Source organism: Coenobita brevimanus, chromosome 97, assembly GCF_032717465.1.
Source record: "Coenobita brevimanus isolate Jiangsu-jjx chromosome 97, ASM3271746v2, whole genome shotgun sequence".
Taxonomy (NCBI): domain Eukaryota; kingdom Metazoa; phylum Arthropoda; class Malacostraca; order Decapoda; family Coenobitidae; genus Coenobita; species Coenobita brevimanus.
Window position 1 is genome coordinate 8,851,023 of NC_137050.1, and position 25,286 is coordinate 8,876,308.

The window sequence follows — 25,286 nt, forward strand, 5'->3', positions numbered from 1 at the left end:
TGGGTCTGCTGTCCCCACAGACCATTGTATCTAAAGGGTTAAATATTACACACAAGTAATACTTGAGAGTTTTTACTTGATCAGACAGTTTCTGACTCACTTAAAATTAAAACATACACACACATACAAATATATGTGACAAATTCAACGGTCACTGAATAAACTTCATTGTTGTTGATCAACCCCAGTCTGTCCAGCTGAGATGACTCATCAACTGCTGGCAAACAACTGCCCCTACAAGGCCATCCTGTGCAGTGAACTGAGCTTCCTTTGTGGTCAACAGCACCTCACGACAATGAGATGTGGAGAAAAGTGGAGGTTTGCTTTCTGGATGGATGCTGCATTTGCATCTCTATGCCCACCTAACAAGGTTACCACAGAAGGCTCCAGTTCACATAATTTGGGGGGTTATATGGTTACCAACAAGCACTGAAAATGATTTCCTGGGTTAAAGGAAATCACTAAGATTGTCACTCAGTGCAAAGACACCTGAAGTAGAATGAGGAGTACAGTCATAAAAAAATGAAAGGAAGGAAAGGTAGATGTAGGAAGAGAGGAGGGCAAACACAGAAACAGAATGATAAAAAGGCAAAACTACATCAAGTTAGTGAATGATGGTTGCCCTGACCACCTACCACCAATGAACTGTATAAATTACTGAACAACAACAAGGAAAGTACTCACAATGCTGTAGTACAACTAACCTCCCTAAGCTCCCTGATCTGCTCTGCCAATCCACCAATCTTGTTGTATGTGACATCGCCAGGGTCCTCATGGCTCATGTTGTACACCAATGGGTCCACCTCACGTGGCAGGTACCTCATGATGGTCAGAGTTGTCATGTCCAGGGCCACACGGGTTCCAGGCTGACATAATGCATAACCAATTACACTCTTTTACTCCATTTACTTTTTGTAATGTGTCTGTTAAACTGGTGATGGGTGAACTGTTCAATGTGCTGAAGTGTTGTTCTGTTTCTTCAGTGAATTTTGTCCAGTCTCCTTTCTTGCAGTTTATGTGATATGTGATCGCTCAGGTCTGGATTGTGTATCTATGGCGATAATGCTGGGGAGATGATCTGTAGTGAGTCTGGGCTCTGTTTGCCAGATGGTGTTGAGTGCAAGTGTTGGCAAACAGCACATGACATACAGGGAGGAAGGGGTGTGGTTTGCCTGGTGTGGGATGAGGATGTATTGTAAGTCGTCACTGAGAATGTACATCTAAGGCTGTTAAGCAGTGCTGAGGCCTGTGCTTGCTTTGGTTGTGTTTGTACCTGGCAGTGTTGTGATGATGCCCCCTCTGTGGCCCTTAGTTTTGTTTCAGCAAATGTGTAAGTAGCATCCAATTTGGGGAGTCTATTGTGTGGAATTAACCTATCAAGTCTGGGTGATGTCATTTATAGTGCATTCTTGTTGCAATCAGACAATTTTATTTACTTAAGAAAAGGCTCTCATTTTGGAGGAGTTTCTTAAGACCTATATCTAACCCCTCCAGCTTGAAAGTCTAAGCTGAATAAAATCATCAGGAAATGGCATAATAAAAAATAAATGACACTCAACCTGAAGGAATTAGCCCTTCTTCCATGAACATTTGATTATATACGGTAATACAATACAAACACCATAAGTTCTCATGATGAATGCCTTGGGTAAATGAACTATCACTTGGTACTGCCAACTATTCAGTGGGAATTAAGGTCAGAATAATGATGACTGCCAAATACATTACACATATTGCCACTTTGGTGCTAATACCCACTGTCTATCCATGCTGAATAAATACTAGGACTAACTCAACCTGGACCGGTGTAATTGTATTGGTGGGTGAGTTCTGTCACATTGGACGTATGTAGTATATCCCAAGAGGAGGATGGTGGACCAGAAGATAAAGGGATCTTCAGTCTGTCTAGGACCAAAAGAACACTGGCAGCAGCACTACCACCAAATATGATTTTCAATATTCTTCCAATTTTCATCATGACAGGAGACCCTCATTACAAGATAAACTGGTATGCAATGTGATGACAAAGTTAGGACCTCTTTTTGATATATGACGGCAATTTCACTTTTATGATCATTATGTTTCTGTAAGAAGCCTTGCTGGTTGATGAATAATTGCTATTTTCATTTATATGATCACCCACATGCAAGCCCCCAGTTATTTGTCTGTTCAAAGATGACCTTTGAACTAGTCACTACTGGGTGTGTTAGTGTCAATGATGGAACAATGGTGTGGTGCTGGGGTTCAAATGGCAAGTGAAGCAAAATAACTACCAGTTTAGGTGAGTTGGAAACTTGTTTTTACTTATTTTTTGTGGTAAGCAGAAAGTGTAAGTGGAGTGAAAAATACTGTAACTACCAGTTACAGTGAGAAGTAAACCTGTTTTTAGACCCTGTTGGGTGGGTGACCTTTGGCCAAACACATATACCCACTGAATCCATGTTATACTGTAACAGAAACATACAATAAATTGTTATGCGATGGATTTTTCAAAAGCATCCTCACCATAAAACAAGGGCATGCTGTATAGTGATGAGGAAAAAAAATGACTGAAAATTACCAGTGTTTTCTCAATTCAAAATTTTTGGTCTATCTTACCATACATTACAAATACACTACATATTAATTTACTAGATTGAAGCACACACTATCCTCAAAGACATGGAAGAAAAACTGCTACACTACCAGGTATTGCCTCCTCATAATAAAAGGTTACAACGTGTGTGTGTGTGTGTGTGTATGTGTGTGTGAGAGAGAGAGAGAGAGAAATTGCCCTCTCTGTAAAGAAGTAATAAATGTGGCATCACCATTAAAGCACCTGGGTAAGTAGCCTCATACCCCCAACAGCACTCAGGAGGGATTCTTCTTATCAAAAGGATCAACAACTCACACTCTGGATCTCACAACAAGCAAAGATGAGAAATTAGGAGAGGCTAATGATGATTTGGATAATGAAAGTTGGAGCAAATTTAATTTACTTTTATTTTAACCACCAGTACGATAATGTTCTCTTTCTTTAGTTTATTCTTGTTATGACCAGACATATCATTTCAACCTAAGGGACCCCTAGTAGTGAAAGGAGTACTGAAGATATCTAACTCTTCAATTCTGTAATGTCTAATACACTGGGGGAAAAAAATGAAAAAACCAAGAACACAATTTGATATACAGTACAAGGTATCATTATCATAACTAAAATGATCCATGCACTGACTACAAAATACAGTAAAAGTCCTCTCATTCAGCATCTTTGGGACCAAGTAGGTGCCAAAATAGCAGAAACTGCTGAATGACCTGGAAAACCTGCCAAAAAGTTTCTAGCAATCATTGTCGGTCAACCAAATGCAATCACTGTGTCTAGCAAGTATTATGGGTCAACCCTAAGCACTAAATATTTACTAATTTTTATTTCATGTATTTAATGATACAATATACATCAACTTACCCTAACCTAGGTGTATTTACATATATACATTGTAAAACAGCACAGCAAAGTTCCCAAACTTTCGAAAGGTCCAGTTCACAAAGCCAGACACTCACGAGTCATGATGGCCGACTGCGCATGCAGTGTTGGCAACCAGAAATCTTTAACAGCTCTAAGCTCAACTTCAAAATGCGCCATAAAGTATTTTACATACACTCAATCCTTGTAAATCGCGGCAATTTGGGTCTGGACCACTGCCACGATTTACAAATTCCATGGTTTATAAATAATAACTCTTATGTGAAAAATGAATTTGGGTCTGGACTTTGGCCAACCACCCCCCACAGCACCCTACCTACATCTATCTAGGCACTATCAAACACAAACATACGGTACAAATTTAGGAATATTCAGTGCATGTATTTAACCCCTACACCGCGGGCATGTTTACCAATGTTTTGTGTGTGCCGCGGGGTTATTCAGGCTCCGACAGACTCGTTTTCGTTTTCGTTTTTAAAGGCTCCAACATGCTTGCATGTGTCGGCCTTGGTCACCTAATGGCGGCTCTCCATGCTGCACGATCCATTGCAGCCTCCCTGTTCAGTCCCTTAACCCTAAGGTCACACTTAATGACCTCGTCCCATGTCTTTCTCGGTCTACCCCTCATAACCCCACCCCTAATATTAACACTTCTCACCTTCCTCACCCAACTATCATCCCCCATCCTCTCCACATGTCCAAACCACCTCAATCTACCTCTCCTCATCACAACACCAATACACTCCAGTCCCATCCTACCTCTCAACTCTTCCATCGTAAACCCAGCCCCTCCAGGCCTTGGACGCAGGGACGCACTGCACATCCACCTAATCATTGACATTTCTGTACGTCTGAGCCGGCGAATGTCTTCCTCCTTCACTGCCCAGGTCTCACTGCCATACAGCATTACACTCCTAACACACGCTGCATACAAAGACCCCTTAGCACGTAGGGAGAGCCCCCTCAATGTCAGGAGAGGCAAGAGCTCCCTGAACTTCTTCCAACCACTTCTCACCCTAGCCACAGAGCTAGCTCCAGCCCCACCTCCAGCACACAACATGTCTCCTAAATAACAAAACTCTTCCACACACTCAAGAGATTCACCAGCAAGTTCAATTCTTTCACGTCTGACGATCTCCACCTGCTCACCCCGGCACGCCGTACACATAAAATCAGCATTATCTCGCAGTCTACCTCTGATACCACTACATCTCTTATGCACCCATTTATCACACACACCGCACAAGATGGAATTACTTCCCACGCCCATGTGGCAAACTGCACATGGCCACTCTCCCTCGTCTTTGACAGTACCGCCACCAACCCTAGATATCATCACTTTTGTTTTATCTGCATTTACCCTTAAACCCTTTTGCCCCATACCATCTCTCCACTTCCTAAACCTTTCCTCCGCCTCCCTTTCATTCTCTGCAATCAACACCAAATCATGGGGAAGGCGGTGGCTTAATCGGTAGAGAGGTGGCCTGCAGTCCTTACGGACCCAGGTTCGAATCCCGGCTGGGGCAGGGAACAGTTTAAGGATTTGAATTTCATTAAACCAGGCTTTACTGATCTACCAGAGGACCCGCCGACATGTCGTAAAAATACCCCCGCTAACACCAATACACCAGTCCTGTATGAGACAGCCCTAGCATGTATTCAATATGGACGGTGGGTGTTAGCGCCGAAGTGGTGACATGTAGAGGTGTATGGAATGTAGGAGGACTGCTGGGCCTTGATAGCAGGCTGTGAAGCCTATGCCTAGAGTCGGACACACAAAAAAAAAAAAAAAAAAAAAAAAATACAACAACTCCCACGGGAGTCCGTTTCTAAAGTCACGTGAAAGGGCTTCAAGTACCATGATAAACAACATGGGACTCAAGACTGACCCCTGATGCACACCAACATTCACGGAAAACTCATCACTCAAATCTCCATTCACTCTCACCTGGGTGTGAGCACCCACATACATGGCCATAACCACCCTAACCAGCCACTCCTCCAAGCCAAGCTTTCTCATTGCCCACTTCACCACCTCTCTAGGGACTCTGTCAAAGGCCTTTTCCAAATCAACAAAAACAAAATAAAGATCCCTTCTCCTACCAATATATTTTTCCTGAAGCTGTCGAACAATGAATATGGCATCAGTGGTCCCCCTACCTGGCATAAACCCAAACTGCATCTCATCAATATTCACTCTTTCTCTAATCATACCTTCTAAAACTCTCTCCATTACCTTCATTATCTGATCTAAAACCTTTATACCTCTATAATTCCCTCTTTCCAGGGCATCACCCTTCCCTTTATACACATTTACAATTACACTCTTCAGCCAATCATCTGGGACAACACACTCATAAATAATCCTATTTATCAGGTCAGTGACTAAACTCACCCCTATATCGCCTGAGGCCTTCAACATTTCGGCAGTCAACCCAGACACACCTGCTGCCTTCCCCACCCTCATCCTGCCTATTGCCTCACTCACAGTAGCAGTATCAATCAAAGGCCAAGGGCCAGACACTGGATCTGCTGGCTCCAAACCTTCCCTGTCCCAGTCAAACTCCTCATTCAACAACCGGTTATAATGCTCTCTCCATGCATCTTTAATATCCTCACTGTTCACCACTACCCTTCCTTCATCATTCTTCACACACTGCTCACCTATGATATCCCGATTATCCCTCTTCACCTGACCTGCCACCCTAAATATATTTTTCCTTTCCCCATGATTTAGGTTATCAAGTAATTGTCTCTGTGACTCAGACTTTGCCCTGTATACCTCTCTCCTAGCCCTACGCTTGGCAGCCAAATATTCCTCTTTGCTACCACCCTTCTTCCATTCCCGGAAAAGCCTTCTTTTCTCCTTAATTGCAGCTTCTACACCCTCATCCCACCACCAAGTTACTTTATGTCTTGGTGGTCCTCTTGTCCAGCCGCATGTTACATCAGTAACTCTCAAGAAATTGTTCTTGAGGGCTCTGTACTGTTCATTAACGCCTCTGTCTACAGCTCCCTGTTCAGCCACCACTCTCCTCAACTCGCTATAAAGGCATCCCTTACTACTTGGTTTTTCAGCTTCCATATTTTCCTCCTAGGTACATAAGTCCTCTTTTTCATCATTTGTTCTTTAAGCACCATATCACAAATCAATAGTTTGTGCTGCTGCACACACTCCTCACTTCCTATAACTTTAACATCCCTCACTAACCTCCTATCGGCCCTCCTAACCAGAAAATAATCTATCTGACTGTTATTTCCCCCAGACTCATACGTAATTAACCTACTGTCTCTTTTCCTAAAATATGTGTTGCACACAATCATGTCCGTTGCCTCCCCAGACTCTCAAAAAATATTTGCCAAAAATCAGTTATTAGTTCTAGAATATTAAAATTACATATGCTTATGGCACATACCTTCAGCTTTCTCCTGGAATGTTTGTTGAGCCTTCATCGGTTACCGTAGGACTTGTGGAGACCTCTGAAGTTGGGTAACGAAGTCTCCACTTTACACTTCCCGACAACCCGTAATATGATTACCAAAGCCAGATATTAACACTATAAACACTACTCTATGATTTTCAAGTAGTTTGGGATCCATACTCCAAAAAAAAACCCACTGTGAAAGCAATGAAAATTACGAGTGCGTCTGACCGTCGCACTTGCGCTAGTTCGCTCTTGGTACTCTGTCATTTATTATTCATAAAACCCCTCACACTTTATATTTCTATTACTATATAACACTTATATATATCTACAGCCTTTATCCATAAGTTTCCTTCAGTAGTATTAGTTTATTGTCACTGTAGGGATTCAATTTCTTTCAGTAAAATACGTAGCATTCACTTTCTCGTCCTGTATACTAGCACTGAGAGTGAATGTCACTTTCACCTTCACTCTCATAACTCATAGTAATCATACATGCTAGAGTGAAACTTTCACTTTCATTACTCCTAGGGTATATACTCGTATTCTTATAATACTACTCATTTACATTTCTATTTACGTTCTCTATTTTATTTACGTTATTTACATTGCTATTTTATTTACACTGTGCTATGCACTGTCACTTGAAGTAACTTATAAAACTATTTTCCACTGTTCACGTATATTTACATTCACTACTTTCACTTGCTGTTTACACATTATTTACACATTATTTACAATTCCACTTGCACTGTTTTACTCAACAGAAAGATCGTAGTCACTCTTTTATCAATTATCAGCCCTTTACCTCTTTCCACACGAGGTTTAGTAGGGGGTAAAGGTCACAGGGCCCTTTGCATGGGGGTGAAAAGTCCCTGAAGCTAGCAAGAGCGAACTGACGTACCTCCACATTGGAAGATGAGAGTGAACTGATAAAGGTGGGCCGGGGTGGTGGCCTACCTAGGGAAATTCATTACTACCAACGTTAGCCTCTTGACACAGCTAATATATAGCAGTGAAATGATTGGCAGGAAATCTAGACAATACATTATAAATTAGGTAGTTCCAGCTGAATGTAAATATCACTTAGGCTTCTCCCTTCCCTCCTTATATGTATATTTATTACGAAAATAGATTATACGGCATATTTCAAAGGGAAATAAACAGCAAAAATTAGCGAACGAGTGCACGTGAGGTGTTGTCAGGTGATAATTAGCCAATTCCAGGTGTATGGCACTCTCACTTACCTTATTTCTTTCTTGTATATATTATTTGGTATAAGAATAGGGCATAGGGCTTATTTCAATGGATGAAATCAGTGAAAAATTCCAGGGAAGATTTACTTAGCGTAGCATGGCCGGGCAGGCGAGAGGATAGGGTAATGGAGGGGGGGTAGGGAGGGGAGTCAAGAACGGGGAGAAATGGCTAAATTGTCAACAATGGATGGGAGTACAGATGAGATTAGGAGTGCTGACTAGTGTTGGATATTGGCAGAACTGAGAGATGATACAAGCCCCCACTTGGAAGCCCGGGTGAATTCAAAATAACACAGAATCACAAAAGCGACGCCCCGCGGTATGATCCCTTGCTCCCAAGCGTCACGAAAGTGATGCCCCGTGGTTAAGGGGTTAATAGAAATAAGCAATGTTAAGGGATCTCACCTTAATCCTATGATGATATTGCTTAAGTGAATGGAGTGGGGTGGTGTTGGGAAGAACTTAGAGCCTCTCAGCACTTGTTCTTCCCAAACTCTTTCGCCAGCTTTGAAAACTTCTCTCCCTTCTCAACACAACAAATGAGCTCCAAATGTTGACTGTATGACAACGGCAGCTGCTTCTTGATGCTACACTGCTTAGAGCACTTCATCGGGGGTTCGGGAGGGGCCATGGAAGGTAGGAGGCGGGGGGGAAGGTGCACAAAAAAAGGCAGGTAGCTCTCGTACTCCACGACGATGATCTGCAGTGTGCGGACTGGCGGGAAGAACAACAACAACGTGGAGGCATTAGTATGCACACTTGCCACCAGGAACGGGTGGTGATTGGTTGTTGGGTCGCGATTTTCAAATTGAATGCAGCGGTTTACGATCCTCCTCGGAAAAGGCCCACTTCGGTGCCTAGGTCCGCGTTTTTCGTGACTTAACAGCAATTTAAGGATGCTGGCAGTCTGACAGCCACTTAGCTGTGATTTACAAATCCGTGATTTATAAACACGCAATTTACAAGGACTGAGTGTACTAGTATCTCCCATGAACAAGGTCTGAACCATCAAATACCACAATTTTTAACAGCAAGAAAACATCACAAACATGATATTCATTTTAAATTACAGGAAGACATACCTTGAGCTTTGCCTTGTCCAGCTGACGTCTGCATCCAACAACATAGCGAGGTCCATTGGTCGCTTTAACAATGAATTTTTCTTCAGTAAGCTGCTTCAGGACTTCCCCTACAATCTGACCAACACTCTGCAATGCCTTCAGGTCATTTTCACTCTTGTCATACTGCTTGTCCAGCTCCTTCTTCTCTTCACGTACTGCGGGAAAAAAAAAAAATTATTACAAGACTTCTTTCCATATGTTCATATGGATGAGAAGGGGGGGGAAGAAGAAGAAGAAAAAAAAAAACTTACTGTGAAGACTGTTAGTATCACAGCTACTGAACACGATAAAAGCATCTTTTCAAAACCATCGATATTTCATAAAAAAAAAAAAGGAGGGGGGGGAGGAACTAATGACATGCACTGAAAACTTGAAAATACAGTATACTGAAATATGCCTGAGGTTATTTCCAAAAAAGCCTACTGTACAATGTACCTGTAACATCTATTTATGCTGATTTAGAGTGTATACCCAGCACCAAACCCTCATCCAACATGTAGGCTGTGACTCTGCAACATTTGATGGAGGGGAGAAATAAATACATATTGTACAGTAAAAGCTCGATTGCCAACGGCCATACCACGTTGAGTACACCGCTTCCCGTCCGACCAGCGAAGTTAAGCAACGTTGGGTCTGGTTAGTACTTGGATGGGTGACCGCCTGGGAACACCAGATGCTGTTGGCATAACGTTCTCCCTACGTGTCAAGTGAGGTTGGTGGAGGATTAGTGCCCCTCCCTGTAAAACAATTAACTCTAAGCCCTTGGCCACCCCGTTTGGGATACATGGCGTCTGGCAATGAATGAATGAAAAAAAGCTCAATTAACTGGCATCCGATGCATCGGCACATCCATATAACCAGAACGCAAATTCGATCCGGCACATGATTGAAAATATTCCAGATACCAGTGGGCAGTGTTGGAAACTTCCTGTATTGTTGCTTGCAGATGATACGGTATCGTTAAGCAAAGATGAAGGGGAACTGCAAGGCTCAGTGAATGAGTCTTGGAGTGTGTGTAAGAAAAGGAATCTGAAGGAAGTGGAAGGAACAGGACCTCCTTATCCTCCTCCTTCCACTTCTTCAGCTCGTGACCCAGTTCCTTTCACTTCTTCAGCTCGTGACCCAGTTCCTTCCAAGTCTTCAGCTCCTGACCTTGTTCCTTTGACTTCTCCTTCTCCACTGTCTAAATCCTCATCTCATGATCCTGATGATCCCCCTATAATTCTTGATTAGCTCTGTAGAGTACAGGATAAAGTAGTGTATGCAGCTAAGTTTTCAAAATTATTTTGGCCTGTAACATAAGCTAAATTTTTCTTTCAATTATTTTTGGTAATGTTTGCTGGTTTGTGTTCAGTCCTTTACAATTTCTCTTGCTGTCTTTTTTTGTGTATTGTGGTGTACCTGTACTGTATCTAATACTGAATAATGTACTTTATGAATAAAGTCCCAAGTTTGGTCCTACTTCATTTGTTTGACCTACCAGATTATTCCTAAGAGTAACATTCAGTTATCCGGAAAATTCCATATCCGGAACGGAAGAATCCCCATGTATTCCAATTAATCGAGCTTTTACTGTATCTAATAAAATAATGTTGCATATGGTGTAAAAAAAAAATTCACCTTGCTGTGTATACAGTAAACTTTTTACAACAGTCCATTTAAATCAAATTAGCATAAAGTAGTCCTACACTACATAAAACCCTGCATGGCAAACATGCCAGATATTGCTGGGATTATTCAACAAGAGGCAATACAGTATTAGTAAGAGAAAAAAAAAAAAAAATGAAAACTTGGAAAGAGTTCTGTGAAAGATACCTACACACTGTCTGATGATTATGAAAAAAATCTTTGTCCAGTTGAAACAGTGGCTGTAAGGAAAACAGTCTGATGGCACGATGTTGGGTAAACTTAAAAGGTATAAGAAGACATTCACTGAGATGACATGAAGTAACTGTAGCCTAGTAGGTCTGAGTGCATGCTATTAGTCAATGGTCAAGCATTCTATCTCACCCAAGGGCCAATGGTTGATGTCAGGAAAGAGCATATGTTTGCAAAATACTACATATTTCAATAAAATACTCTAAAGACGGGCAGCGCTCTCCCCTCTGTGGAGCCGTATGCACAGCATCATATCATCACCATCAGATGGAGAGAACATCTGGTAAATGTAAGTTTTAGTTTAAGCAACAGAAAGACCTTACCAACTCAGTTATCCCAGTTTGTTTCCAGTATTTTTATGAATATTTTCACTGTGGCAAGCAACTGTTTCCTGTTGGCTTTTTTCACCCTGTTGTTAACATGTTCCTTGTGCCTCACCGACGTTTGTAATTCTCAGGAGTAAAGGAAGAGATACTCCAACCCACCCAAATTCATTTACTTTTTGCATTTACCAGTACCTTTTTTATTTCAGTTTGTTTCTTTTTCTTACTAATGTTATTTGCATATATGACGCTTACAGTTGACTTTGTTTCTCTGCTAAGCTTGTTTTCTTGTTATTATTCACTTCCCTTTTGTTTCACTGATGATTAGTTCATGGGCATAATGGTGGACATACTAAAACTACTCAAATCTTGGCTAGGTTTGACTGAATTGCTAGATGTGGTAAACATTTCAATCACCATTTTGGGTTATGTTAAAATGTAAGTAAAGGAAGAAGCACGGTACTAAAAGACAACCGGGAAGCCAATGACAATAAATATGGGTAAACTGGAAAGAGTGTTCACCATTACAATTGAGGAACAAACAGGAGTTGATACTATATAGTGGGGAAATATACTAAAAACAACAAGAAAACAAATTTAACATGAAATGTTTGTTTACTGCCCCAAAATGTAATAAAAAAAAATATAAAAGACTATTACGAAAAAGAAAAACTGATTTGGTAAGGTGCTTCTACCAGTATATGTTCATCAAACATATTAATGAGCAGATGAATATAGAGAATGAATGTAGTGTTGGTGTAAACGGTTGGGAATGGCTAGAAATGAGGAACTGAGGCATGTCTTGAGACAGTGTTTGATAAATAAATTATCTTTACAGAGATGCCACTGCCACCATAAAATGCCATGGTGATAGGATCTACCTCACCCCCCCCCCAAAAAAAAAAATTTACAGTAAAAATTAATAAACAGAGGGGAAGATAGGGGGAGGCGGTGGCTCAATCGGTAAAGAGGTGGCCTGCAGTCCTACTGGACCCAGGTTCAAATCCCCGCTGGGGCAGGGAACAGTTTAAGGATTTGAATTTCATGTAAAGCAGACTTTACCAATCTACCAGAAGACCCGCCAACATGTCGTAAAAATACCCCCGCTAATACCAGTACACCAGTCCTGTATAAGACAGCCCTAGCATGTATTCAATATGGACGGTGGGTGTTAGCGCCGAAGTGGTGACATGTAGAGGTGTTTGATATGTAGGAGGACTCCTGGGCCTTGAGAGCAGGCTGTGAAGCCTATGCCCAGAGTCGAGCACATTAAAAAAAAAAAAACATAAATTAAATATAGTGGGTATGCGGCTGAATACAGTGGGAAGTGTTGCGAACCAGGAGTGTGGATGGATATGACAAATATCTAAGAAAGTGATGATAAAATTAACCCGCCGAGTGCCAGAGCCGTACATGTACAGTGACGCCTACGTCCGCGGAGAGTGCCAGAGCCATACATGTACAGTCTGCATTTGCAACCAGTGTAAACACGCGAATTTTCAAATTTGGCGGGAGATGACTGGCATGGACACGGACACACTCTTCCCACAACTGTAGACACTTCCTATATCATCTGTATACCCAACAAGAGTGTCCTTGGCTCGAATAGCATACTTACCGATGAAGAAAACGAATATCTCCTACCTCAACTCAATGGGTGTCAGTGGCCGCTGATAAAATCTATGGGTGTTACTCCGAAGTATTCAGCCACCTGCTCAGGAAGAATTGACCTAAATGGCTTCTGTGGGTACTTTTATGGTTGCTCTCCATGTTTTCTCATCATTTCTAACATATCTAGAAAAAAAAAATAAAAAAGGTCGAAAATTGGCCGGCACCACGGCTCCAAAGTCTGCTGGCACACGGCAGGTTAAAGAGGTTTGGGAAATGACAGTCGATCAACTTGTTAGGATGAAGCAAGATGACGTTTGCAGAATGGAAACTTGGTATCGGCATGCTTCAACTACAAGGTTCAGATGAATTCACAACAGCATGGTAAATGGCCTAACATAAACTAACTTTAGTAGTCTAGCCTATAAAAAAGTTAAGATAAATTACATATGACAGTGACGCAGTACAGTAATCCCCGTACTTTCCAGACACCCCAATTACCGGACACTATGGGTCTGGACCTTCGGAACCCAAAAATGGTCAAAAAAAGAAAAAAAATCCCCAAAAAATCTTATTATTTCCCACCTGTAATTTGATATTGCTGTGCGGCACCGAACAGCTGTTACACCATGGCCCCTTTACCCCTTCCTTCCTTCCCCTTCCCCCCTCCCCTCTCAGGGTTGCCATATGGTATTTTTCATTACCATATGTGGGCAATTTGGTAATGAAAAATTCGTTTGGTAATGAATCAAAATAATGCATTACCAAACAGATTTTTCCCATGTGTGAGGATACACAGGATGGAGATGGTGGGTTGTTTGCTCTCTCTGATTAATCTCCTAGCCCACATAGCGTGAAAATAATCAACATCTATCTATCTATCTATCGCCAGACGCCATAATCCCGTAAGGGGTGGCCATTTGACTTTGAGTTATTTGTTTTATGGGGAGGGGCACTAACCCTCCACCAACCCACTTGTTGACACATAAGGACCATGTATGGGTTGGTTATATGGATACCACCCAGTGTTGTAAATGGTTTCCTGGCTTACAGGAAACCATTTGGCTTGTCACTCAATGTAAAGCCACCTGTAAAGGAAAGAAAAGCAATAAGAAGTGACAGGAAAGATGGGAGAAATAGGAAGAGAGGAAGGCAGGCACAGAGAAAGAATGATAAAGGCTAAGGAAGAAGTAGGCAGCCTACATCAAGTGAGTGGTTGATGGTCGCCGCAACCTACAAGAAGTATGTACAATACCCCTCCTAATTTTAGCACTGTTTTCAGGTCAATCTGCCATATTTGGACATCAATGCTGTTAATTATAAGGAGAGTGATTACATGTATTTCCACTTGTATATATAATTAGTGAACAATAAATGCTAGCTTTACGAGTTTGGTAATGAAAAGTTAAATTTAGTAATGAAAATTGAGGAGTTTGGTAATGTGGCCGTTGCGATCGCACAACTCTGCTTCCTCGTCATCAATAGTTACTGTCTAACTTCGATGGTGAGTAGATGCTTATCGCAATGGATGCCACACATGCTCGTTTTTGTGAATAAACTGCAATACCTCGCCACTAGACCATACTGGAATATAGTGTTGTGGAGTGTTAAGAAATTAGAACTTACAGTGCAAAGGATCAACTGTGGAGTGCAAATTGGCGGTTGAAACTGGCGTGATGCAGTTAGGAACAATGTGCAGTGTTAAACAATTATAACTCACAGTGCAAAGAATTAAGTGCAGCACAACATTGGAGTACTGTATGTGCTTCAAGAGCATTTTCACCACTGCCAAAGCCTTAGAGATGGTGGCCACAGACGTGCTGTAAGTACCCTGGCTGTGGTAGTCACTTCTAATTCCTCATTCTTTTGTTCCTTTTCATTTATTTCATGCTTTATGTCCATTACTGGTGTGAATAGGGTCTTAAATAGGTTTAAATAGGTGTTATGCATGTCCATTAGGGAGATATTTAGGTGGCTTTCAAAGTTAGGCTAGGTTAGGGTCCTTAAGTACCAGTCCAGGAGCCAGGGGCCCACTTTCCGGACAGGACCACTTTCCGGACATGCCTTTGACTCTATTACATCGGATAGTAGAGGGATTACTGTATTTCCAAATTTCCTATTGATGTGTTGACAGGATCCTTTGTTATTTTTTTAAAGATTAGTGTTTATAGTGAGCTTTTTCCATTATTGTACACAATACAGTACAGTATATACTATGTACCTTATATATTACAGTATATCTATCTATCTATCTATTTATAGACCGACGTCCTAATCCCGCAAAGGGTGGCTGCAGACAAAACGCCTCCAAGTCGCTCTGTCACCCACCGTTTGACTACCCTCCCCCCAACTCACCCCTCCCTCCTTCATATACCTCTCAACTCCATCCCTCCACCTCATCCTTGGTCTACCCCTCCCTCTCCCTTCCTCCAACTCACCTACATACACCCTCTTAGTCAGTCTTTCATTCTCCATTCTCTCCACATGTCCAAACCACCTCAGTGTATTTCTCCTAATCTTCTCAACCACATCCACATCCACCCCACAACGTTCCTTCACTTCTTCATTCGTCAACCTATCCCTCCACGTCACTCCACATGCTCCTCTCAAGTAACTCATTTCCACTGCTCTCACTCTTGACTTGTTCCCCTCTTGCAAGGTCCACGCCTCGCTTCCATACGTCAGGGTAGGGATCACAATACTATCATGCAGTGACTTCTTAACTTCCATACTCACCTCCCTATTTCTCATCACTGCTTTCAGTGTACCAACAACCTTCCTTCCCTGCTGTACCCTTTCACGCACTTCATCCCCCAAAGTTCCATCCTTACTCATCACACTACCCAAGTACTTGAATGCACTCACATTCTCCATATCCTCACCATCCAACCTCACTGCACACTCTGTGACTTCATTCCTCTCAAACACCATAACTTTACTCTTGTTTACATTAACTTTCAGATTCCTCCTCCTACACACTGTCCCAAATTCATTCATCAAACCTTGCAACTCCCATTCATCTTCACTCAACAATACAGTACATGAAGTGATTCAATCATCGAGCGCTATGTTACTAACCTGTATCATATTTTAATGGACATCTCCTGTGTGATGTATACAGATTCGATTTACGATTACAAAAGATCTACGCCACTGCATGGTCATGATGATCGCACCATAATTAAGGAGCAATCAATGCATGATACTGTTTGGGTGCAAGTTTTATGTAATGCACATTTTAGTTTGCATGCTGTTAGGTAGGTTATAATCACTGGGGGGTGAAGCTCAACACTTATGTGTCAGTGCTTCCAGTTAGGCTTCCATTGCTAATAATGGATTCAAACTGCATACATCTGAGTTTGTTTTGGTGTGCTGACATCATGTCCTGTCAGCAGGATTGATAGTAAACACACTATCGGGGGCACCCAGGCAGCTTTCTGTAATATCGCTAAGTAGGTATATTTTGTCTGTTGTCTATCTATCTATCTATTGCCAGACGCCTCAATCCCGTTTGGGGTGGCCACAAACAAATCGCCTCCAAGTCGCCCAGTCCCCCGCCATTTCACTGCCCTGCTCCCAACTCACACCCCCCTCTCTCATATACCTCTCCACCCCATCCCTCCATCTCATCCTCGGCCTCCCCCTCCCTCTTCCCCCCTCCACCTCACTCACATATACTCTCTTCGTCAGTCTTTCACCCTCCATTCTCTCCACATGGCCAAACCACCTCAGTGTGTTCCTCATAACGCTTCCTATCACATCCACACAACAACGCTCCTTTATATCCTCATTCGTCAGCCTGTCACTCCATGTGACTCCACGGGCTCCTCTTAAATAACTAATTTCCACTGCTCTCACTCTTGACTTGTGTCCTTCCAACAACGTCCAAGCTTCACTTCCATACGTTAGAGTTAGTATCACAATACTGTCATGTAGTAACTTTTTCACTTCCATGCTCACTTCCCTGTTTCTTATCACTGCTTTCAAAGAACCAGCAACCTTTCTTCCCTGCTGTACCCTTTCAAGCACTTCACCCTCCAAACCTCCATCCTTACTCATCTGTTGTCCAATATATATATACTTTTTTTTACAAAAATCAAAAGGGAATCACTTGAGATGTATGTGGTACTAAAATCATTGGTCAATTTTTACACGTTGCCCTCATCCGATTTTTTCATCCAACCTGAGTGTTTCCTGTTGTTTTTGGTGTGATTCAATAGATTTTGACCTTCGTTTCTATCGCAAGTCACTAGTTTTTGTTGAACGCCACTAGCAACTTCCGGTGGAAAGGACCGGTCCAAATCAACAAAAATCACACCAAAAACAACAGAAAACACTCAGGTTGGATCCCTGTTATCACCTGAAACGTATTTTTTTGCGGTTCTTCCCCCTCCCCCCAAGAATACTGGGGGACCGGGGTGTTGGGTGGGGGAAAAACGCAAAAGCGAGTGATTTCCTACTGGAACTGTTATCAAAATCAAACGAAAAACACTGAAATCCTTCGGAAGAAAATAATTTTAAGCTTCTTAGGGAGTTCGTGTTTCCTAACTGGGGAGCTTCACCCCCCAGACCCCCCAACCCTGGCCGTGCTTACTAACTGGGGGGCTTCGCCCCCCAGACCCCCCATTACATTAACCAAACCTCATCTAACCTAACCTAACCGGGTGTAAATAAGAAATAATGCATTTACCTAGTTTACAGTTCCTTGTCTGCATCTGAAGAGTCGTCTGTAGCTGTAACGGCAACTGGTGACGGGCGGAAGTGCAACACTTTCTGATCCTCACGTAAAATGAGACTTTTGCCTTGATTTAGGTACTTTGTTCCTGTTGAAGGTAAAACACCATGCGATCGCACAAAGGCTACAATTTTATTTTCTTGCTCGTAGAACTGTGAAATAGCAGTGAAGTAATAAATTTTGCAGGCTTCCCAGTCCATGGTTGGAGACAAACTGACTTTCAAATCTTGCGAGCCCTAACGTGGGACATTTGAAATTCTTCTTTGTGATTGGCTGATTCATGTGCCACGCATGCGCTTTATCCACCCACACACATAACATGCACCAACGAACACACACAATTGTCCGACCACGGCAGGGAAAATCTCTCTCCCATAGAAAATAATGTGTAATAAATTGCATAACTCATCAACGGTTGATTTAAGACGGAAGTGTCATAGAAGAAAAAATGCTTAGAATTGCGTAAAGTATAAGATTAGTTAGCCACTTTTGTTGTCAGTGAGTTGGGTGTAAATACGAAAAAATACCACCTGTAATTGTGATTGGCGGAAGTAAATTGCGTGTAACTCGTTTATTATCAATTTGCGAGAGAAATATCATAGAAGAAAAGATTCTTAGAATGACCAATTCTACTAGAAAATGTTAACAAAAAGTCGAAAATCAGATGAGGGAAACGTGTAAAATTTGACCAAATCATTTTCCTCAAGTACCATGGTCTACAAGAAAACAACTCAAATCCCTGCGTCACTGTTATTTTTATATAGCGGGACAAAAAAGGAATGGGGCATTCTTGCGAGTCAATTTATCACCCTAATCAAGTGCATGCAAGGCTATTTTATGGTGATCTATAATAACCACAGCACCAAAGTAATAATAATTACAGCACCATTATGCATTTGCATCAACTACGTGCGGTCTGGCTAACGCTACGGTAGGGGGTATGGCAATGCCTGGAATACTCATGACTTGGTTACGTTAGCACAAATGTCACATTTTTCTTCCAAATAGCTCTTACTTGCCCCATAAATCTTAAACATTAGACAAGGATCAATCAACCTCACTTTCACAGCAACATAAAGAACTTACACTATGAAACCTTAACCCTTGGCAAACCCATCTATGGGATAGTCAGCCAAACATGTGTATCCTCATATATATCAGGTCTTCAGCCACAAACTATGTAATAAGTATCATTCACTTACGCTTCCTCAGTTTAGAATCAACTTCTCGATGTTCTATAAGTCTTCTTCGATAATCAGAGAGACATTGTTCTCGGTCACCCGACATTCTACAGGTTTGTTTTTGTCTGACTAGTGTCACTACGTGAACGTTCGACTTGATTGTCGTGAGTTTCTCGTTTTTCGTGTTAAATACTCATGGTTTTAGTTTATTCCATTTTTAGAACTACTGTCAACACATGTCTTGTCTTCATGAGTTTCATATTACTTAACATAAATGTTTTACTGAAAGTCAATGAAATGTGTGAAGCACACACTGTGTGGTATAGAGCATGTGACTGGCCGCCACATTGAAACACCCGCACTCTTCACCTCTACCATGGTACTAATGCACTGTTCTTAGTTTGCTGTTTAAAATGCAGCGTAGTACCCCCTGGAACACCCAGCCACCCCCACCAGGAATACAGCATAGTGCCCCAGTGAACTCCCGGACACCTCCACAAGGAGCCCACGAAGGAGCAGCAGTAGCGCGCCGGGACTCGGTGCGAGCCGCGCGCTTCCACCTTCGTCAGACGGTCTGTAGCCGCTCCGAAGGCGTTCCCCTTGAGACGGCCGGTAGCCGCTTGCCCCTCGCTAAGGAGATGGCCGGTAACCGTTCTGAGGGTAATGAGGAGACGGCCGGTAGCCTCTCCCGCCTTCGTCTGACGCCCTGTAGCCACTCCCGCCTTCATCAGACGGCCTGTAGCCACTCCGGTGTTCCCCCTGAGATGGCCAATAGCCGCTCCACACCCTTCCTGAAGGAGTCGGCTTGTAGCCACTCTCACCTTCGTCAGACGGCCTGTAGCCGCTCCGAAGGCGTTCCTCTAGAGACGGCCGGTAGCCACTCACCCCTCGCTAAGGAGACGGCCGGTAGCCGCTCTGAGGGTAACGAGGAGACGGCTGGTAGCCACTCCCACCTTCTTCAGATGGCCAGTAGCCGCTCTGAAGGTGTTCCACCTGAGTTGGCCTGTAGCCGCTCTACACCCCTCCTGAAGGAGTCGGCCTGTAGCCGCTCCAAAGGTGCCCCTGGGTTTGCTGGCAGTCACTCACCCTCTCAGACCATGGCCAGTAGCCGGGCCTTGGCGGCTTGTAGCCAGGCCCTACGGCAGAAAGCGGCTGATATCCGCCCCGCCGCCTAGACTCGACGCCTGTTCCCCGACCCCCAGCGCAGAGGGCGTATAGGAGTATTGGAGAGGCCCTGTAGTCTCACCTGGCCTCTGCTCCCTACAACTGGCTCTGGTGGAGACCCACCTGACGGACCCTGATGCAGACCGGTGCCGCAGCCCCTTCCTGTCGGCGCCGCCCAGCCCTGGGGACCGCAGTCCTCGGGAACCCCAGACCACCCCCAGAACTCCCGGGCGGGAACTCCCAACCCTTCGATGGCGGAGGTCCTAATCCTCCGTCAGGAGCCTGAACAACCGGTTCAGGCAATTGTTCGGCCCTAACCTTGAGGGCCGCACTCCTGTCCCCAGCCCTGAGAGCGCGGGACCCTTCGCCACCCACAGCCCTGGACAAGAACGGACGCCCCTGCGTGTGATCCCGTGTCCCCTGAGCATGGAGTCTCCTTGTGGTGCTCAGCTCCATCAGTAGCGGAGCTGCGTCGCCCCTCCGCCGCGCCCCTGGTGCCAGATCCAACCGGAGTGACAGTCATCGTGCAATGATAGTGATTGAGCAGTGACAAGGCAGAGTTGTGAACTGACAGTGATAGTACCAAAGTGTTGGAAAGGAGAATAGACACAGTGAACAGATACGGAACAATACAGTAATAATATAAACTACAAAGCGGTGGAGTAAGTGATAATAATTGATCAAAAGCAACATACGAGTAGAGGGTAACAAAGTAAATACGCTATCATCAGAAACTATTTCATACTACCATAATCATAATCAAACCCCTGCCTTACACAACCCTTCCTAGTGAGAAATAACTTTAGCATCTCCACTCGCATAGAGACCCTGGACTACCCTGATTTAGAACCTTCTGCTTCAAATGCTATTTCACTGTATCCCCAAACAGTATCCTGCGAGCTACTATTAACCATATCTAGTTATAAGAGTTTATAATCGCCCAGTATACTTGTGTTTGGAACATCTACTGATTCCCCTGTCTAAGCAATACACGAGTAAGGTTGTTGCCTGGAGTTTTTGCGTTCTGCCTCTCTCTTATTTGTCTAAGCCGTCTCGAAAGAGAGCCCCGCTATACGTTAGGTGTTTAAGGAACAGGAAGCTTAACTTAAAACACCTAGCATTACACTGTTTCTGTTTCGCTGTTGCTTACATAAGCTGGGCAATGGGCCATGGCACTATATTTTAGCTGCGCAGTGAATTATGGGACTATTTTCCGAATTCATCGGCTGATTTCAAAAGGAGCGGACATCGGGTGTAGTGCATAAACATCAGCGCTGCCCTGGGCCCCTGGCGGTGGGTACAGAAACTACGCGGCGCTACCCATGAGAACTCTTCATGCTATACAGCTCAGTGCGTAGGAACTGTATTGGCTGAAGGTGTGTGGCTAGACCCAACGCTTTCTTTTGTTGTATTAGCAGCCTGTATCTTTCACAATAAACATTTCATTTCAATTCCCATTATCTCTGGAAACCGCATTCTTCCGCCTAAGAGTTTTCGGGGTGTAACATAGATGTGAACAATGCACCGCCAAATACTGTATATGAAATACGAGATGGGTATGGGGTAGTACCAACGGGAGACAAAATAGAGGCGCGAGATCCTGTCCCCAACCACCACGCGCCTGTCTTCCCCTCAACGGAATCGACTAGAGGTACGTCGCCCTGCCGCATTACCCTCCACCTGGACCAGTGCCCAACAGAATCAGGGCAGGATCTCTGTGCTGGCAGACTCCCCAAGTAGGACCATGACGACACCCACTGTGCTTGTCGGGGAAATGACACCCACTGTGCTCCCTTTTGCCTAAGTCCCCGCTATACCTCATCCTAATTAATCTGGCCAGGCATGTATGGCAACACTGTTCCCGCCGAGATGCTGATTGGCTGGAGGTGTTAGTTCGATTTTGTTGTTGCTTAAACTTATACTCTCTTTATTATCAGATGCGACACTGAGTTTGTCGACAATACAATCAATAGGAAATCCGTTATATACTTATCAATAAAATTTTCGTAGGATGATAGAGATACGAGTCAACAAAGTATTATTATAGTCCAAGTCAAGGTCAGCATTCGAACAATTCCTTTAAATCTCCCACACTCCGTAATAGAACAGAAAATTAAGGAAACCTGCTTAATCTAAGCGTTGGTATAACACATTTAAATTTTAAGATCAGTCCGCACCCTTACATCTTGCCACAACTCTGAATAATTAAAAATTCTAATGAAAAGACGAGTTCTGCGGGGAGGGAGATTTGAAAAAAAATTGAAAATCAAAGTAGGCTAAAGGAAAACACTTTCATTATATCTCCTCTATTATCACAGTGCGGACTGATCTTAAAATTTAAATGTGTTATACCAATGCTTAGATAAGCAGGTTTCCTTAATTATGTCATATTACGGAGTGTGGGAGATTTACAGGAATTGGCCGAATGCTGACCTTGACTTGGACTATAATAATACTTTGTTGACTCATATCTCTATCTTCCTACGAAAAATTTCATTGTTGTTAAGTATATAACGGATTTCTTGTTGCTTTTGACATTTGTATTGTCGACAAACTCAGTGTCACATCTGATAATAGAGTATTGGTTTAAGGAACAATGAAATCGAACAAACACCTCCAGCCAATCAGCATCTCGGCGGGAACAGTGTTGCCATACATGCCTGGCCAGATTATTGGTATGAGGTATAGGACCACGATGACGCCCACCATACTCGTCGGGGAAAGGATGCCCACTGTGCCCCTTTTACTTACAGCCACCAGCAGGACTGCGACAGCGCCCACCAAGCTTATTGGGGAGAGAACGCCCACCGTGCTTCCCTCTCCTGCAGCCCTCGCCCTGAGCAGGACCGCAGCGATGCCCACCGTGCTTGCCGGGAAGAGGACGCCCACCGTGCTTCTCTGGCCTGCAGTCCCACTACCTAGCAGAACCATGGCTGCGCCCACTATGCCAGTCACGGAGGCACCATCCACCATATAGTCCTCACCTGTGAGGCCTAGGACAGCGGGGGGAAGGTTCAAGGAAAAGATGTGCCCTTCGAGCACACCACCCTACAGGCAGAACCACAGCGGCGCCTACCGTGCTTGCTGGGGAGGCCCCACCCACCGTGCGGGTCACATCTGCTGAACCTTCAGTACCTATAGAGAGTCACAACCCTTGCTCGCCTCACTCCTCCAGAGGCTGAGCGAGACGTCCCTCTCACTCTCTCTGCACCACAGGGGACAGAGTAGGCTCCCTAGCAAAGCAACTGCTGGAAAAGGTCTGGAGTGTTCCCTATAGTGAGCCCTGGGGTACACTTATTATAACCAGTGCCCCTAAGTCACCAGTCACTGTCGGACTCCCAAATGAGGTGAGACTGGAGGAAACCTCTAACGGGCTCCCTCGAAAGAACAGACCGCAGGCAGCCCATAGGGCATTCCTATTTGCGTGGCGTGTGCAGCTGAGGGTGTTGTTGGCCCATTACCCACAGTCTAACAGCCAAGCGGAGGCTGCAGTGGTGCTGGGGAACAACACCAGCCTGGGAGGCTCCCTGAACTCAGATGTAGCCACCAGGGCCATACTGCAGTACCTCAACACCCTGCTACACGACACCAACGCGTTCCCAGCACAGCTGCTGATAGGACGTCAGCTGAGACACTCCGTACCAGCTGCCAAAGAACACTACAGGATCAGCATGTGATGGGTCTGGATGCTAAGCAGCAGGGAACAGGCCATGGCCCACACTGCGGATGCAGCAGCTACAAGATTCAACCAGACAGCACACAACCTCGCCCCTCCCAACCCAGGCCAGTGGGTGCGCCTACAGAACCAGGAGACGGGGTGGTCTCCATGGTTATTCAGCCTGTATATGGATGGCGTTATTGCAAATATTACAATGTAGAGCAGTGGATGTTGGAGTTGCCCTAATGAGAGAGGGCAGCGTTTGGAAACTTCCTGTTCTGCTGTTTGCAGTTGATACTGTAGTTAAGTGAAGATGAAAGGGAACTGCAAGGGTTGGTGAATGAGTCTGGAAAAGAGTGTCAGAAACAGAATCTAAAGGTGTATGTAGGGAAGAGTAAAGTTGTGGTCTTTGAGAGAAATGAAATCATTGAATGCATAGTGAGGTTGAATGATAAGGAAATAGAAAATGTGAATGTATTTTAGTACTTGGATGGTGTGATGAGTAAGGATGGAAGTTTAGAGAATGCAGTGCTTACAAGGGTACAACAGGAAAGAAATGTTGCTGGCTCTTTGAAAGCAGTGATAAGAAATAGCGAAGTGATCATGGAAGTAAAAGTGTCAGTGCATGACGGTATTGTGATACTTCCTGTAGTGTATGGAAATGAAGCTTGGACCTTGTTGGAAGGACAGAAATCACATGAGAGCAGTGGAAATTAGTTGTAAGGAGCATGTGGAGTTACAAGGAGATACAGACTAACAAATGAGGAATAAAGGGTCATTGTGGTGTGGCTGTGGATGCAATAGTAAGCAGAAGAAATACACTGAGGTGGTTTGGTCATGTGGAGAGGATAGAGAGCGAGAGACTGATGAGGAGAGTGTACCTGAGTGTGGCAGAGGGGGGGGGAGAGGGAGGGGGAGATAGGATGAGATGGAGAAGAGTGGAGAGGTATGTGTGAGCTGGGGGGAGGGCAGTGAAACGGTGGGGGACAGGGCGACTTGGAGGCGATTTGTCTATGGCCTCCCCTTATGGGATTAAAGCATCAGGCTAAAGATAAATAGATAGAAATATTATTACCCTATTTGGTGGTTACTGGTTGGTTATTCTCAGTAATAATAAAGTGATGATAGGTATAGAAAGTGGTCACACTGAACACAGGATGGAAATGAGTTTTTCCCATTCCCATCATTCAAATTTAAATATCTTGAACAATAATCAGCAACTGTTGTAAATCTGATGCGTTTATAGAACATATACAGTATGTCCTAGAATGAACATTACCATAACCACCCTTTTTCCTCTGCTACCATTCCTTTTATACTCTCCCTTACTCTGCCAACAAGTATCTAGCAATTATCTTTCCCAATGCACCGCAAAAACAAATTACTACTCTCCTATGATTACCACAAACTCCTTGTTTTGCCTGTGCAAAGGAACTTTCATTTCTGACTTCTTGTCCTCTGGCAATTACCCATT

The 25,286-nt window shown here is 43.7% G+C and overlaps 1 protein-coding gene and 1 non-coding gene across 2 annotated transcripts in view; one reads left to right on the top strand and one right to left on the bottom strand.

The window, feature by feature from the left end:
- The window catches only part of Rpt4 (Regulatory particle triple-A ATPase 4), a 30,560-nt gene extending 11,431 nt beyond the window's left edge, over positions 1-19,129 (bottom strand). Inside the window, exons 1-3 of the mRNA XM_080283457.1 lie at positions 19,012-19,129; positions 9,227-9,420; positions 705-866 (exon numbers count right to left, since the gene is read on the bottom strand). Coding sequence (XP_080139583.1) covers positions 705-866; positions 9,227-9,420; positions 19,012-19,096 — 441 coding nt within the window. The 5' untranslated portion in view covers positions 19,097-19,129. The remainder of the gene's footprint in view (positions 1-704; positions 867-9,226; positions 9,421-19,011) is intronic.
- On the top strand, positions 9,832-9,950 carry LOC145413916 (5S ribosomal RNA). The gene has a single exon (XR_013899793.1). It is a non-coding gene; the product is annotated as a 5S ribosomal RNA (ribosomal RNA).
- Positions 19,130-25,286: the final 6,157 nt, after the last annotated feature.